We start from the raw sequence: 12684 nt of genomic DNA, 5'->3' as shown, positions 1-12684 counted from the left end.
TTTTCATAATGCCACTGAGCCCTAATGCTGGGATGTTGCATGGCATTTATCAGAGAGATGTCATTAGCGGGGATGTCAGTACTCTTGAAACACAGTAGAAAAAATTGTAAGTCAGTTTGAGGACCTCCAGAGCACGCTTTTTGCAGGCTCACCGTCAATCTATGCTGTACTTAACAGCTCTAAAGAAGCATATGACATTGTATTTCCATAGCTACATGCTGTGCATGTAGGAATATTCCAATGATAATGTATTTCTCCTTGGAAGCAATAGAAATTTAGGCATTATAATGGCAATGGCTTCATAATAAATGTATACTAAAATATATTAAGATGAAAAATCCACTGCACATGTGCAGCAATCTTATCTGTGACATAAATAACTCAGCAATTTTAGCAAATATTAAATATAAAGGGGCAATTTAATATTCTGGGTGAACAGCTTGCATATTGTTTTTTATATAAACATGAATCTGTCTTTTAGCAGTGGGAATTTGAAAAGCTGAGACAGCCTCATGAAAATGTGTCTTCGTCTCCCCCTTGTCTCTACTTTTGAATAGCTAATTTAATTGCAAGCAAATTTTGGTCATTTTTTTCCAACCAGTTCTAGAGTGGCTTCAGTTTGTTTTGTTCTTTTTTAATTTTTTTTCCTGTTCAACCTAGAAGAGAACTTTTCCCTGATTTTGTGAAACTTAGCATTTAGAAATTGCTATTCCTCCTAAAATAAGACTACAGCTAAGGAGCTATTGAGCTTTGGCATGACAGCTAATATACCTCTGAAAGTTATTAAAAACAAAATGTTACTCTCTTAACAATGTTTCAGTTTCATTTGGCAGCATTGTCTAATAGAAACGGTTTATGAAACTTCTGATGCAGACTTACACAGTCAGAATAATTTCCGTGGCACTCTTCAGAGGTTGTTATTAGGTTTATTTGTTTGAACTGATGAAATCTTAGACTTCAAGAGTAGAAAACTGATATTTGCCTCTAATTTAAAAGGAGAGATTGAGAACTGCTTTGAAAACAGGGAGTCTTTTTCCTAGTAAAAGATACCTTGAAAATCAGAAAATGCATTGAAAAATCAGAATGTCTGTCATTTGGTAGAGATGTTCTATTATTAAAACCTCAGATATGCCAGGAAAGACCAGCTCCCAACACCAAGTCACTGCAGTTTTGTGAATCAGTAGGTAAAAGCCAGGATATACCCTGAATGACCCTAGATAGGTGATTAGCCTGCTCACTTATTAATGACATTAGTTGGTCTAACCTACGGTCTGAACCAAGACCTGGTTCCTTATTCCTGGGAATAAATCTGCCAGGCAACTTTTCTCCATCCTCCAGAGGAATTCAGTGCTTAGTTTTCCTACAGCTGAACTCAACGTGCTGGAGCAGAAGTGGAGCTCAGATCTTAAGTAACTTTGAGTTGTAAGAGTACCCATCTCTCATGCTTAACCAAGGGGTCCCTTCCTTTTAGCGCCGCCTTACCTCATAATCCTGCATCACTATTAATTCTTAGTTACTTGGGTTCCATTTCCGGCAGTGGATGTGCTTATTTGCTGTTTGAGGAAGACGAGATGGTGGTTTGCGTTGATAGCCATGTGTCAGCAGCTATGTCCTTGCTGAGAGTCGGTAGCAAGGATCTGAGCTGCTCTTAGCACACAGTATCAACAAATCTGCTAGAGGAGGTTGCTACGTCTTTACTTGGTATTTACCACCTCTGGCAATCAAAGTCATGAGTCAGGCTTGTAAAAATGATGAAACTTGGCTTGCTTTCTTAATGATCAAAACCTCAACAATGTATTTTAGGTTTTTTTTCTTGTTTTTTTTTCTGGTCTTCTGGCTCTGGCCACACAGATTTCACATTTCCAAGACCAGGAGCATTAGAAATTATGTTAAGGGGGTGTGTGGGTTTTGCTTTGGATTTTTATTTTTGATGTGAACTGGAATTTTCATAGAAGCACGTCACTCTAGGTGCTGAACTTAGAGTGCCAGCTATCCTGAAAAGGATAATACAATTGGAAAGTTGGTATTGATGGAAAATTCCCAATTAAGTTTAATTGAAAATTATTTGAACTACTGCTTCTTTTACAAAGCAAGGAATTGTACATATTTTCAAGGTATCCCTGTCAAAATGAATGGCTAATAAAGTGTTGGATTTGTGGTGTTGTCTAACTTGGCTCTACTTTTCTGTTACTTCGAAATTCTTCCTAATTTCATAGATATAGTGCAGTCAGTGCAGTAGTAGGTGGGAATTATTCTCGTCTGCTTAGAAATGGAGGAAGATGCTTTGTTTTCTTTGTCATGCTGTGCAGCATAGAGCAAGGGGAGAGCCTGCCTGTCACTGCAGTTAGCATTTAGAACATTCCATGCTGTACCTTGATCCCATCCAGACTATTCTTTTGAGCTGATGTGTGCTCATTTTCCAGCAAGGTAGATGCAAAGACTCTTGTTTCCATATACCAGTGAGTAACACTGGTAGTTTATGCTGCTGTCCTGATCTGCCACAGGGTTGGCTTCCTTTATCCATTTCTGTTTTGCTACATAGAAAGGATCTGCTTAAATATGTTTTGACCAGCTGTTTTGCTTTGCAGTAGCCACAGTCTGTGTTAGACTGTAAGAATGCAAAGTTGTATGTTGGCCTTTCAAGAATTAAAAGTAAATTCGGGTCTTTCATTTTAAGCCATTTAAGGGCTGATTTTGTAGAGTCTTTAGACATCTAAAAATGCAAGTATACTTGGAGGTGGGCACACACACATGCGCACACGCTTGGTTTTCTCCTCAGTGCCTGAAGTCCAATAAATGAGCAATAATTCGGTATCCGTTTTCATGTAAGAATGCAAGGGGCTTTTCTCAGAAGCATCAGCTGTGTGTTTGGTCATTTTTGTCAGGCTAGGTCTTGGGGCAGTGTAAATAGGGTTGCTGGTCATTGCTAAAAGCACATCTGTAAATCATGAGAGGACAGAATCTGGCAGTTACATGCACCGAATATACTGGTGTTTAGGCAGGAATGAGTGGCATTAGAGGAAAAATGGTTGGTTTGATGAGTTCTTGGCATTGTTTTGAGACAAGACACATCCCCAAAATTGTTTTGCAAGGTAGCAGATGCTGAGAGTTAAGTTTCTTTTACTGTCACTATATTGTTGTTTTTGTTTTTTTTTTTTAATAATATAGACATACAGAGCAATTCTAGCTGAGTAATTAAAATTAACTGGGAATATTTGTATGTATTGGAGAAAGTGGCACAGGTCACACTTCCCACAGTAAAGCCCCAAACCGTGAAGTGCTCCTTTGGTATTGATACAACCTAGAACTCGTGAAATCCATTGAAAAATTTCCAAAGGCCTGGTAACCTGGATTGCAAAATAATCCCGATAACCTGGTTTAGAAAATGCATAGGTTCCTTCAAAGGTAAATGGTGTCAGGAATATCTGGAATGCATTAGACAAAATTCTGACTATCTGAAGTTTTGTATCAATCTTTACTAGTAGGCAAGGATAAAATCGAGAAATCGGTGAAGCTCACGGTGGGTAAAAATGAGCAGGTGAAAATGGAAATACAAAAGTGCCTCCTGAGCTGCTCTGAAAATCCTGAGCCAACAAGTGAAGAAAGATCCTGGCATACCTAATTTAAAAAAGGACATGCAGTTATGTCTGCAGTGCATCCCTTATCTAGTAAATCAGGCATCTGTAATGCCTTGGCTTTGGAGTTCAACATAATAGGAACATGGTGAAATAGAATAATATAATGAAAATACTATTTGGCCACTTCTGATATTTTTCCCTAGCTACCTATTTCAAATTGCTCTTAAAATGTCAAAGCACAGTAGAGCTCATAAGTATGCATCTGGAAATTAAGTGTCTGTTTTGGTAAATATTCACAGTAGGACACTTTAGGGGTAAATTTTTCTTGCAGACCATGGGGAGTTCCACACAGAAATCCTGTTAACAAATAATAGGATTTGTGTGCATAACTCTCTGTGCATCACTTTGAAAGTTTACCCCCTGCAGCATAAGAGTTAGATAGTTTTAGTCTTTGAAAATTATTCTTTTCAGATCTGGTCTTTTTCTTCAATATGATATTGATGGTTCAGTCATAAAGGCTTCTGAATAATCGGGATCAAATCTTACATTGTTTTCTTTCAGTGGTGGAGAACTTGGGTTATTGTGTGTCTCAGTGCTGTGTCTTGTACTAGAGAAAGCTGCAAAGGAAAAATTACAACAAAACATGATCTGTTTTGTAAGTGCACAATTTATGAATACAGATGGAAACTGTGTAACCGAACAAGCAATGAGACAAGTGACAGTATTAACAATAATATTTTCCCACACAAAGACCTACTCTGTATGTACAAATGTGTATATCTATATATATATGTATGTCTGTAGAGATCTTATACTGGAGGGGTGGGGAGGAAGAGGACACTTGACACCTAGTAATATTCTCTGGGCTAATAGTACAATTTTATAATATGCAAAATCAAACTGTATTTTTAAAATGCTTTCTTCCCAGTGTAAGCCTGAATGCCTCAGTGCTGAAGTTTTCCCTAATCGAAACAGCTTTCCTCTCCTGCTGTATTCATTGTGGAGACACTTTTTAGAGATACTGCCAAAGGAAAAAAGAAATCTTTCTTTTAATATGACACTTTTCCTGAGGTTTTTTTTTTCCGGGTGCAGAATTGGACAGTTACCAGGCAAAACCTGGTTTTCTTGCAGTGTGTCCAGTATTCTTTTCACTATTCATATTCAAAATAGACTGGCAATAGCATTTGTTTTGCAATATTTGACACTTAAACTTCCAGCTTTCTATGGAACCTGGAACTGCAGAGGAAAGAAGAGTTAAAGGGCTGCTAAAAAATGAATTACTTTTTAGAACCACTGCAGTTTGGTTTTAGGGAAGAATCATACTTCTAGTTCTTTATTTTATCTGAATGTGTTAATGAATCTCTGCATTGCTTAGAACCTCAGGTTTATCAGTAAGCATTTGTGATGTAGGCAATTTGTATTAAGACAAGTAGGATTAAAACCAGATTTGTGTAGGATTGAACAATGGCACATTTAAAATGTGGGGTGTCTCTGCCTAATGAGAGACAGCTGAGAGGTGTGGGTGGCCAGTTCTTCTCTCCTAGGAGAACTGTGTCATGAAGTCTGGTGCATATTTTGGGTTTTTTCTTTTTAGCGTTTTATAAAAACTTCTGCCCAGCAAAGTATGTGTCTGCTGCTCCTCCTACTTAAGTTGCTGGCAAATGTCCCTTTGATTTTAGAGGAAGCGGAGCTGGACACCAGCTGGACCCAGCATCATATTTAAAAGTGATTTTTCCCTGAATAAGTGCCCCAGTGTTTATTCTCTCAGCTCTGCTGCTGAGTGTCAGTTTTATTTTTTGAGTGTGAAAATATATCATATTCAAGTATCAGTTGGCTATGAAAACATCTTGTTGCAAAAAGACCAGAACCAGGGAAGTGCTCACCCTCTATAAAACCAACCAAACAAAACGATGCCCTGAACAACCAACCTCTCCCAACTCACAAGCCCTCTGGAAGTTGCTGACATCAAGAAGACAGAAATATTCCACTTTGTGGACATAGTGGGAGTCAAGACTCTGGAGCTCTCTTCCAAGCTTGTGCTCATGCAACACCATGCACTTGGTAGCCGTGTGCCTCAGTTGATCCGTTTTGGAGATGAATCATAGAATGGTTAGGGTTGGGAAGGATCTCACGATTATCTAGTTCCAACCCCCTGCCATGGGCAGGGACACCTTCCGTTAGACCAGGTTGCTCGGAGCCGCACCCAGCCTGGCCTTGATCACTTCCAGGAATGGAGCACTCACAGCTTCCTTGGGCAGCCTGTTCCAGTGCCTCAGCACCCACACAGTAAATAATTTCTTCCTTGTATCAAGAATTGCTTTAGAATGAGAAGATGCCTGTGCCATCTTACATTTCAAGAGCAGGGTGAATCATAATTTAAAAGGTTATAAGACTTCCATGCGTGGAATCTTCAAAGAAACCACTTGCACAAAACTTCTTCTCCTGCCATGTTTTCTCTCCAAGGGAAATAAGGGAATAAAAATATTTTGAAAATGGGTGAAAAGCAACAACAACAAAAAAAATCATCCTGAAGCACTCAGATCAAGGATAGAAATTTAATTTATAATTTATGAGAAGAAACATGTAGATGTAGGTGGTTTTTAAACAGCCTTCATAGAAAGCCAGGCTTTTAACCTCGTCTGTATTTAGCACAGGAAAAGGTGGCATGATGTCTTCATAGATTATGTGAGATGATGTATTTTTGTCACCCAGCTTGTTCTCCTAATGTAGACCACAAGATCTTCAAATAGTTTCTGTCTGAGAAGCCACCTAGTCGTGATTTAGTAACTGCCAGCAATAGAGACTATCACACCTCTTCTTAAGCTGTTCCAATAGCTAAATGCCATTACTCTTACATAAAAATAAAATTCATAACCCACAAACTGAATAGCCCAGCTGCCTCTGCCTCTGCCTCTTTTCTAGCTGAGTTTTCTTCAGATTCTCACCAGTGTGTCTTACACCTTTATCTTGTAGACTGAAGTCATCCATTATCAGATTTCTCACGTAGATAGTCAGAAAGAGTTCATGTAGTTCATGTTTAGACTGATAAGCTTAGTAGATCGAAAACCTTGAATTTCTGATGAGAAGGCATGTTTTATTCTCTAATCATTCTTGTGGAGCTTCTCCAAACCTAATCCAATCTGTCAGCATTCTTGGATTGTGGACACCAACCTGTGATATAGTATTCCTATAGTAACTTGCCTCTGCATGTGGAGAAGTAATATAGGCTCAGGAATCCTACGTAATAGCTCTTGTTACCCTTTCCGGAATGTGTGATTTGGGGAATTGTTGTTCCACTGATTTTTCTCCCAAGACCTTCTAGTCTTCCCCAGAGACATGGCCTCCATGAACTGAGTCCTCCATTTTCTGGTGTTCTGCATTTTGTTGTTATTACATCTATAGCTACACTGCATGTAAAGTGAAGCTCGTATTGTTTGCGTCTGGTTAGTTTAATAAATAGGGCCTAAACTGTTATTGGTGACTTGATCTTATCCCCCTTTTTTGTGTGTCCTTTCTGAATGCTATTAATTTCTGTATTCTTTTTCATGTAAAAGGAAAAAAAAATCAGGCAGACAATAAATACTCCATGAGGTTACGCATTAGAAGCCCATACACTCATTTATGCTTTCTTGCTTTAAATTGCACGTTGAATTCTGTCATTTACTTTAGCTGTTAAGCCATTTGATAACTATCTTTGTGTGGTTACTTAATACAAAATTTTGCCTTATGGTATTGTGTAACACCACCAGTTTATCAAACTTTACCAGAGTGATATTTTCATTACTAGCAAACCCAGAACATGGTCTCCAGAAGTTTGAGAAGGTCTGTCTTTCTTAAGCCCATAACGAAGCAATTATTACAACATGATGTCAGGACTATAACTGCTGTCAGTTTATAGTAGCTTCCTTTTATTTTTGTTAATGGAACTCAAAATCAGCCAGTTTCTTTGGTTTTTTTTTTCCTCTGAATTGGTATCAAACTGACTGCAGTGGGTTTGATACCAGTAAAAAGTATGAAAAGTACTCCTGTATACTTTTTCAAGAGCATTGTTGCATGTTAAATTTCTTCAGTTCTCTGGGGTTTTCTGCCTGTTACAGACTTTCTGAAAACCTGAATTAGTAGGATCCAAGGCAGCTCCTTTTCATACTTGGCTTCAGGTTATTCAGATCTGAAGATGTAAGATGCCTAATTTTGAGTCCTCCTGGATTAATGCTGAAATATACTCACATTGTCCACTGTATCACAGAAATATTTATTGGACATGGCTGCCTTTTCTGTGTTATCATTGATAATCTGGGCATTTCCACTACATTATTTTAATGTAGAGTGAAAACCAGAGGAGATCACTAGAACATATAATTCAGCCTTCTAAACATCGGAAATATTATTCAAATTCCTTAAGAAGTGTTCAAGTACAGGACAGATAATTTTTTGGCAGTGTTATACAGCAAGCTGTTGTTGGTGCAGGTATCCACAATAGGCCTTACATGCCTCTTTCTCTGCTGCTGCTTCCGCATGCACAACACCCCATCCTTATGTGGAATGAGCCTTTTGCAGGCTTGGAGAAGGAAAGTGAATAAACCATTGTATTAAGGCATTTAAATCAAATTTAAAGACCAACTAGTATAATGAAATACGGACTGAGAAAACGTAATTTGTTTGTGTCTACATGTTCCTATTGGAATAATTTTTCCCTATTGGAAACTTTTGTCTGTCAATCCCCAGCTATTTAAAACCGCAACAACAGTAACCAGTTGTTCCTTTCTTGTGTCCCCAGTCTTTATCCTAGCTTTGTTAGAGACAATACAGTGGTATTCTTGGGTAACAATAAGACTGTTATGTTTCATTGTGTTTTTTTTCAAAGCTATACAATGTTCTAGCCATTATAGAAGGATTGCAGTCAGCTGAGTGATGTTTACATGCTACTTCCATACCCTAACAAGAGGTAAAAAAAAAAAGTGTATTGTAGCCAGCAAGGGAGAGATTCAGCTTGGAAGGTCGGGACTTGTTGCACGTGTAGGAGCCTGGTCAGGGAAGATAGCGCTGTGCTGCCTAGTTGCTTTTATTTTTGGTCTCTGCTTTAGTAACACAAGTGTCGGTTGCTGTGAACTGCTTATTCATGCTACTGCTGTGATCATTTGCTTTTGGCCAATATTAATTTTGTGGCTGTACTAAGTTAGGAAACTGTTTACAGGGACATCAATGGCATAGCTGTCTCACGCTGGCAGCAGTTTGTCGTGTCCGCATGGTGGGGCTGTTCCTGACTATATTTTTTGGCATTCCCATAAAAGCATATCCAGACATCTATGCCAGTAGGATCGGCACTTTTTCTAGAAGCAGGGTCTTTCCAGCATTTTGTAACATGGTGCCTCACACAGTTACATGCTAGAGCTGCCAGGTGTCTCTGATACATTGCATGAGCATTTGCACATTTCTCAGCTCCAGTTCGTACAGATGGGCTCTTCTGCTCTTTGTAGTGGCAGCTGATTTCACAAATTTTGGGGAAGTCATCTGGCTGCCCAAGGTCATCACAGAGGGGATAAAGATCCCGAGCCTGCAACTATGTGGGCTGAGTCTGAGGCTATGTTTTTGGCATGGCTGTCAGGCAAAGCGGAGTTTCCAGCACGTTTCTGCTTTTCCGACATGGATGTTCTCAACTTTTAACTCTGGCTTCTGAAAACGCTATGTGTTGTCTGGATTCATGGGAGGTTGAGAGAAGAAGTGGGAGAGAGGAGGAATCCTAATAATTAAGACTTGCTCCTTCAGGGCAAAAAGTGAAGTCCTTGCCTTAGTTTGGGTATGAGTGGAGCAGAATTCCCCTTTCCATAACCTTTTGTTTGGCTGCTCCTGTTGTTGTCTTTGAAGGTAAAAAGGCATGAAGAAGATCTGAGAATTGCTAACAGTTGCTTGCTTTCAGGCAGTAAGACTCAAGTGCTAAATCATTCAGTTTATTGGTCAAATGCTATTTCATGGTCTTAAACATTCTTCCTGATAAAATAAAGACTGTTTTGATTCAATAATAAAGCTTGTGACCATGGTTGTTATTCTTAACTATAGATAGATGGCTTGTGGTGTTTCTTCTCATGACTGCACTGTGACTGTTTATATAATTTACCATGGCACTCTGTTAGTCATCAACAGACTGCGTAGATTGCTGGTAGAGGATATTCCCTCAAACTGAGGGGTTAATCAAGTGGTCTGGCAAATGCCAGCCTTTCCGATTAAAAGATCTTGCCTCAGTGCAGTGCCCATTCTGCATCAGGTCCTAGGCTGATGTTAGGAAGTGTTTCTGTGCTATGATTCTATTTGTGTTATACAGTTTTATGACTGTGATGTATATGCCTGAGCGAGTTTGAAAAAAGACTTTATCCTGGTTCTCAGTTCGTGCTTATCAAGTCTGGCGGGAACCTTTTCAATAGTGAGTTTGTCTTCTTCAGGTGATGAGGAAAGTGAGGTTCACTTTCCTCTATGGCTCTGGAGTTTGGTCCCAGCTAGACAGGATATTGAACAGGAGGAACTGGTGTTCTTAGCCATCTTGAAATCTCCTGTGAGGGTGGTTAGCATACCTTGTCCATGCATGCAGGTTTAAACCCATCATAAACTAGGCTGGGGAGCAATCTGTGTCTTCCTCTGTAGTGCAGAGCGTTCTAGCTCAAGCTCACCTGGAAAATCCATCTAATAAAGTCTCTGGCGCTGCAGATGTGTAGGTAGTGCTTTTTGTATTTCTTGCATTGTATTTATAGGTTTGATATTTTGCAATAGGCCTTGTACTTTTCTTAGCTGTTTGAAGGAACTCTGTATAGGCTATTACTAAATTGAAACATCAGAAAGTGAGAACTAGGAAAAAATGGCAGTTTTGTGTTGTCAGGCTACACATACTGCATTCTGGCATTTGTTTGAGGTGGACAAGCCCATTGTTTCTGAGGTCCATAAAGCAATGAAGCTCCACTGGGGCATGTGGTTGCTCTTGGAAATATTGCTAAGTTAACAGAGAAGTGGGAGTGCAAGTAGTGCTTCCTGAGGTGTGTCTGGGACGTGCTTCCTTACTGCTTGCTTTCTGTGGTGGTTGCAGAGATGTTTTGTTTGCAAAGTTGCATACTGCACTAATGTGCAGGCTCTGGTGAGTCGGTAAGTACTGAGAATGCTTCTGGTGCACATATTTTCAAGAACCGGTTTTCATTAAAGCCAGTAGGTGAATAAAAGTAAGGAAAAGTAGTCCCATTTTAATGCCAACCTGTTGAAATGAATGATTTTTCCCCCTCTGTGGTACTCTTTTGCTGTACTTGTCATAAAATCTTAGGTTACACATACACCTACAGTTGTTGTGTCACCTGCCTCTGTAAAGCTGTTTACTGCAGGTGTTCCCAGGAGACTGAAGGCAAAATAAAATGGCCAAGTAATTGGTCCTAACTCTTAATGTCTTGTGTTGCAGAGTATAAGCAAAATGAAAAGGAAGATTTTCAGAGAGCTGCATGCAAATTTTGACTGGTTGAGGTTTTGTAGGTAAAGGAAGAAGGAGATAGAATGCTTTTTAAGCTATTCTATCAAATGTCGTATCTCTGTTTTAGTATTTCATGTGATGTGGCTTCCTTCAGATGATCAGCTGGATTATCTGAGATCAGAGAAAAGGGAGTGATACTACTCAGCTGTAGAAAATAGGAAGAAAGTACTGCCATGGCAGGGCACAGATATATTGTAGAGCATTGGCTTTTTGTAGAACTTGTTTCAATATATTCAGTATACACTTCTTACAGCTAGCCAGTAAGAATTATTAAGGTGGAGGTATTTTATATATAATCAATAACTTTAAAATAAACTTCAAAGAAAGTTTATGCAACAATATTTTAGAACTCTTCCCATGAGATTTGTTAGGTAAGACCGTTAATGTTTGTTTTCTTGACAACTTTACTATTTGAATGCTTACCAATTATAACAGAAAGACCTAATAAATTATGTATCTGTGTTAAACAGTTTGCTTCTCAAACAAAGGAAATTGGCTGCAACTTTTATTTCTTCTGGTTTTATCCATCTCTTAAAGGGCAACACTTTAAGGAAAATACTCTTATATCGCTACTTTAAAGGAGAACATGGAAGTGGTATGAATGGGCCTCTGTCTGCCAGCTACAGCAAAACTGCACAAGTGGGAGGTAAATCAACACAGATGATTTGAAGAGAACAAAATTAGCAGCATCGTTTTTCCAATAGGCATACTGGAAGTGCTCCAGGGATTCAGTTGGTAAATAAATCAAACAGTTCTGTAAGCAGTTAGAAGAGACGTAGTATCAGACTTTTCCAAAGTTGCATGCACTTGTCTGAGGTGGCTGGTGTGCATTTGGCAGTACTGAAGTAGGGACTTTCCCCATGCCCCCCAATCAATCATTCAATTCAGGTCCATTTCATAGCGCTATTTTAATTTGCCAGTAAATTTACATCCAGATATTCAGCAGAGCACGAAACATATGAACAAAGATGTGGCTGTTTCTGGAAACAAAATAATTTTTTTTTTTTTTTTAATTCTCGATCCCTTATTAATATGTGAAAAAAAAGATACAAGGAGAAGCTTCTCACAAAGGTACTGATTAGGCAATGGACCAGATTTCCACAAGAGACTGCAGAATGTGTTGGTCCTTGTTACAGCTTTACTGGACAAGACTAGTAAACCTGCACTAATTACTGTGACCAGAAAGTTTTAGATGGTCTCTGTAGGTCCCTATAACTTAATTTTTTGGTATGATTCTGTTACAGAGTGGGACGTTACTGTAGGATGGTTTCTAAGGAAATCCAAAATAATGTATGTCATAGGAAATGAGGCAGAAGGTTTAAGAGTGGTCTCAGAGCATGGATCACAGTTTAGTGTATGCCGCAGTGGAATTAAAAAAGGGGTTCAGTGAACAAATCAGTGTAATTTCCAAGTTCTTTATGTCTGAATATCATGACAGAACAATGGTTCTAGGTTTTATTTCTTATTCTTAGAGCCTAACATTGCAATTTCACACAAAAATCGCATTTGTTTCAAAGGGAATCTTGCCTGAAACAGAATTTCGCCTGAAACAGAATTTCAAAATTTAATTTATTACATTGCTACTGTGTGCATAAAGCAAATGAT

General features: G+C 38.8%; 1 protein-coding gene across 5 annotated transcripts in view; it reads left to right on the top strand.

The window, feature by feature from the left end:
* Positions 1-12684, top strand: part of ITPR2 (inositol 1,4,5-trisphosphate receptor type 2) — a 255283-nt gene that overhangs the window by 164225 nt on the left and 78374 nt on the right. For all 5 annotated transcript variants that reach the window (XM_062634812.1, XM_062634811.1, XM_062634808.1 and 2 more), the window contains one exon: positions 11617-11725. In XM_062634812.1, coding sequence (XP_062490796.1) covers positions 11617-11725 — 109 coding nt within the window. The remainder of the gene's footprint in view (positions 1-11616; positions 11726-12684) is intronic.

The sequence above is a fragment of the Pezoporus occidentalis genome, unplaced genomic scaffold, assembly GCF_034315485.1.
Source record: "Pezoporus occidentalis ecotype Australia unplaced genomic scaffold, CSIRO_AGI_Poc_V1 ctg44, whole genome shotgun sequence".
Taxonomy (NCBI): Eukaryota; Metazoa; Chordata; class Aves; order Psittaciformes; family Psittacidae; genus Pezoporus; species Pezoporus occidentalis.
Note: the sequence above shows the minus strand (reverse complement) of the source record. Positions and strands in the feature narration are given on the sequence as shown.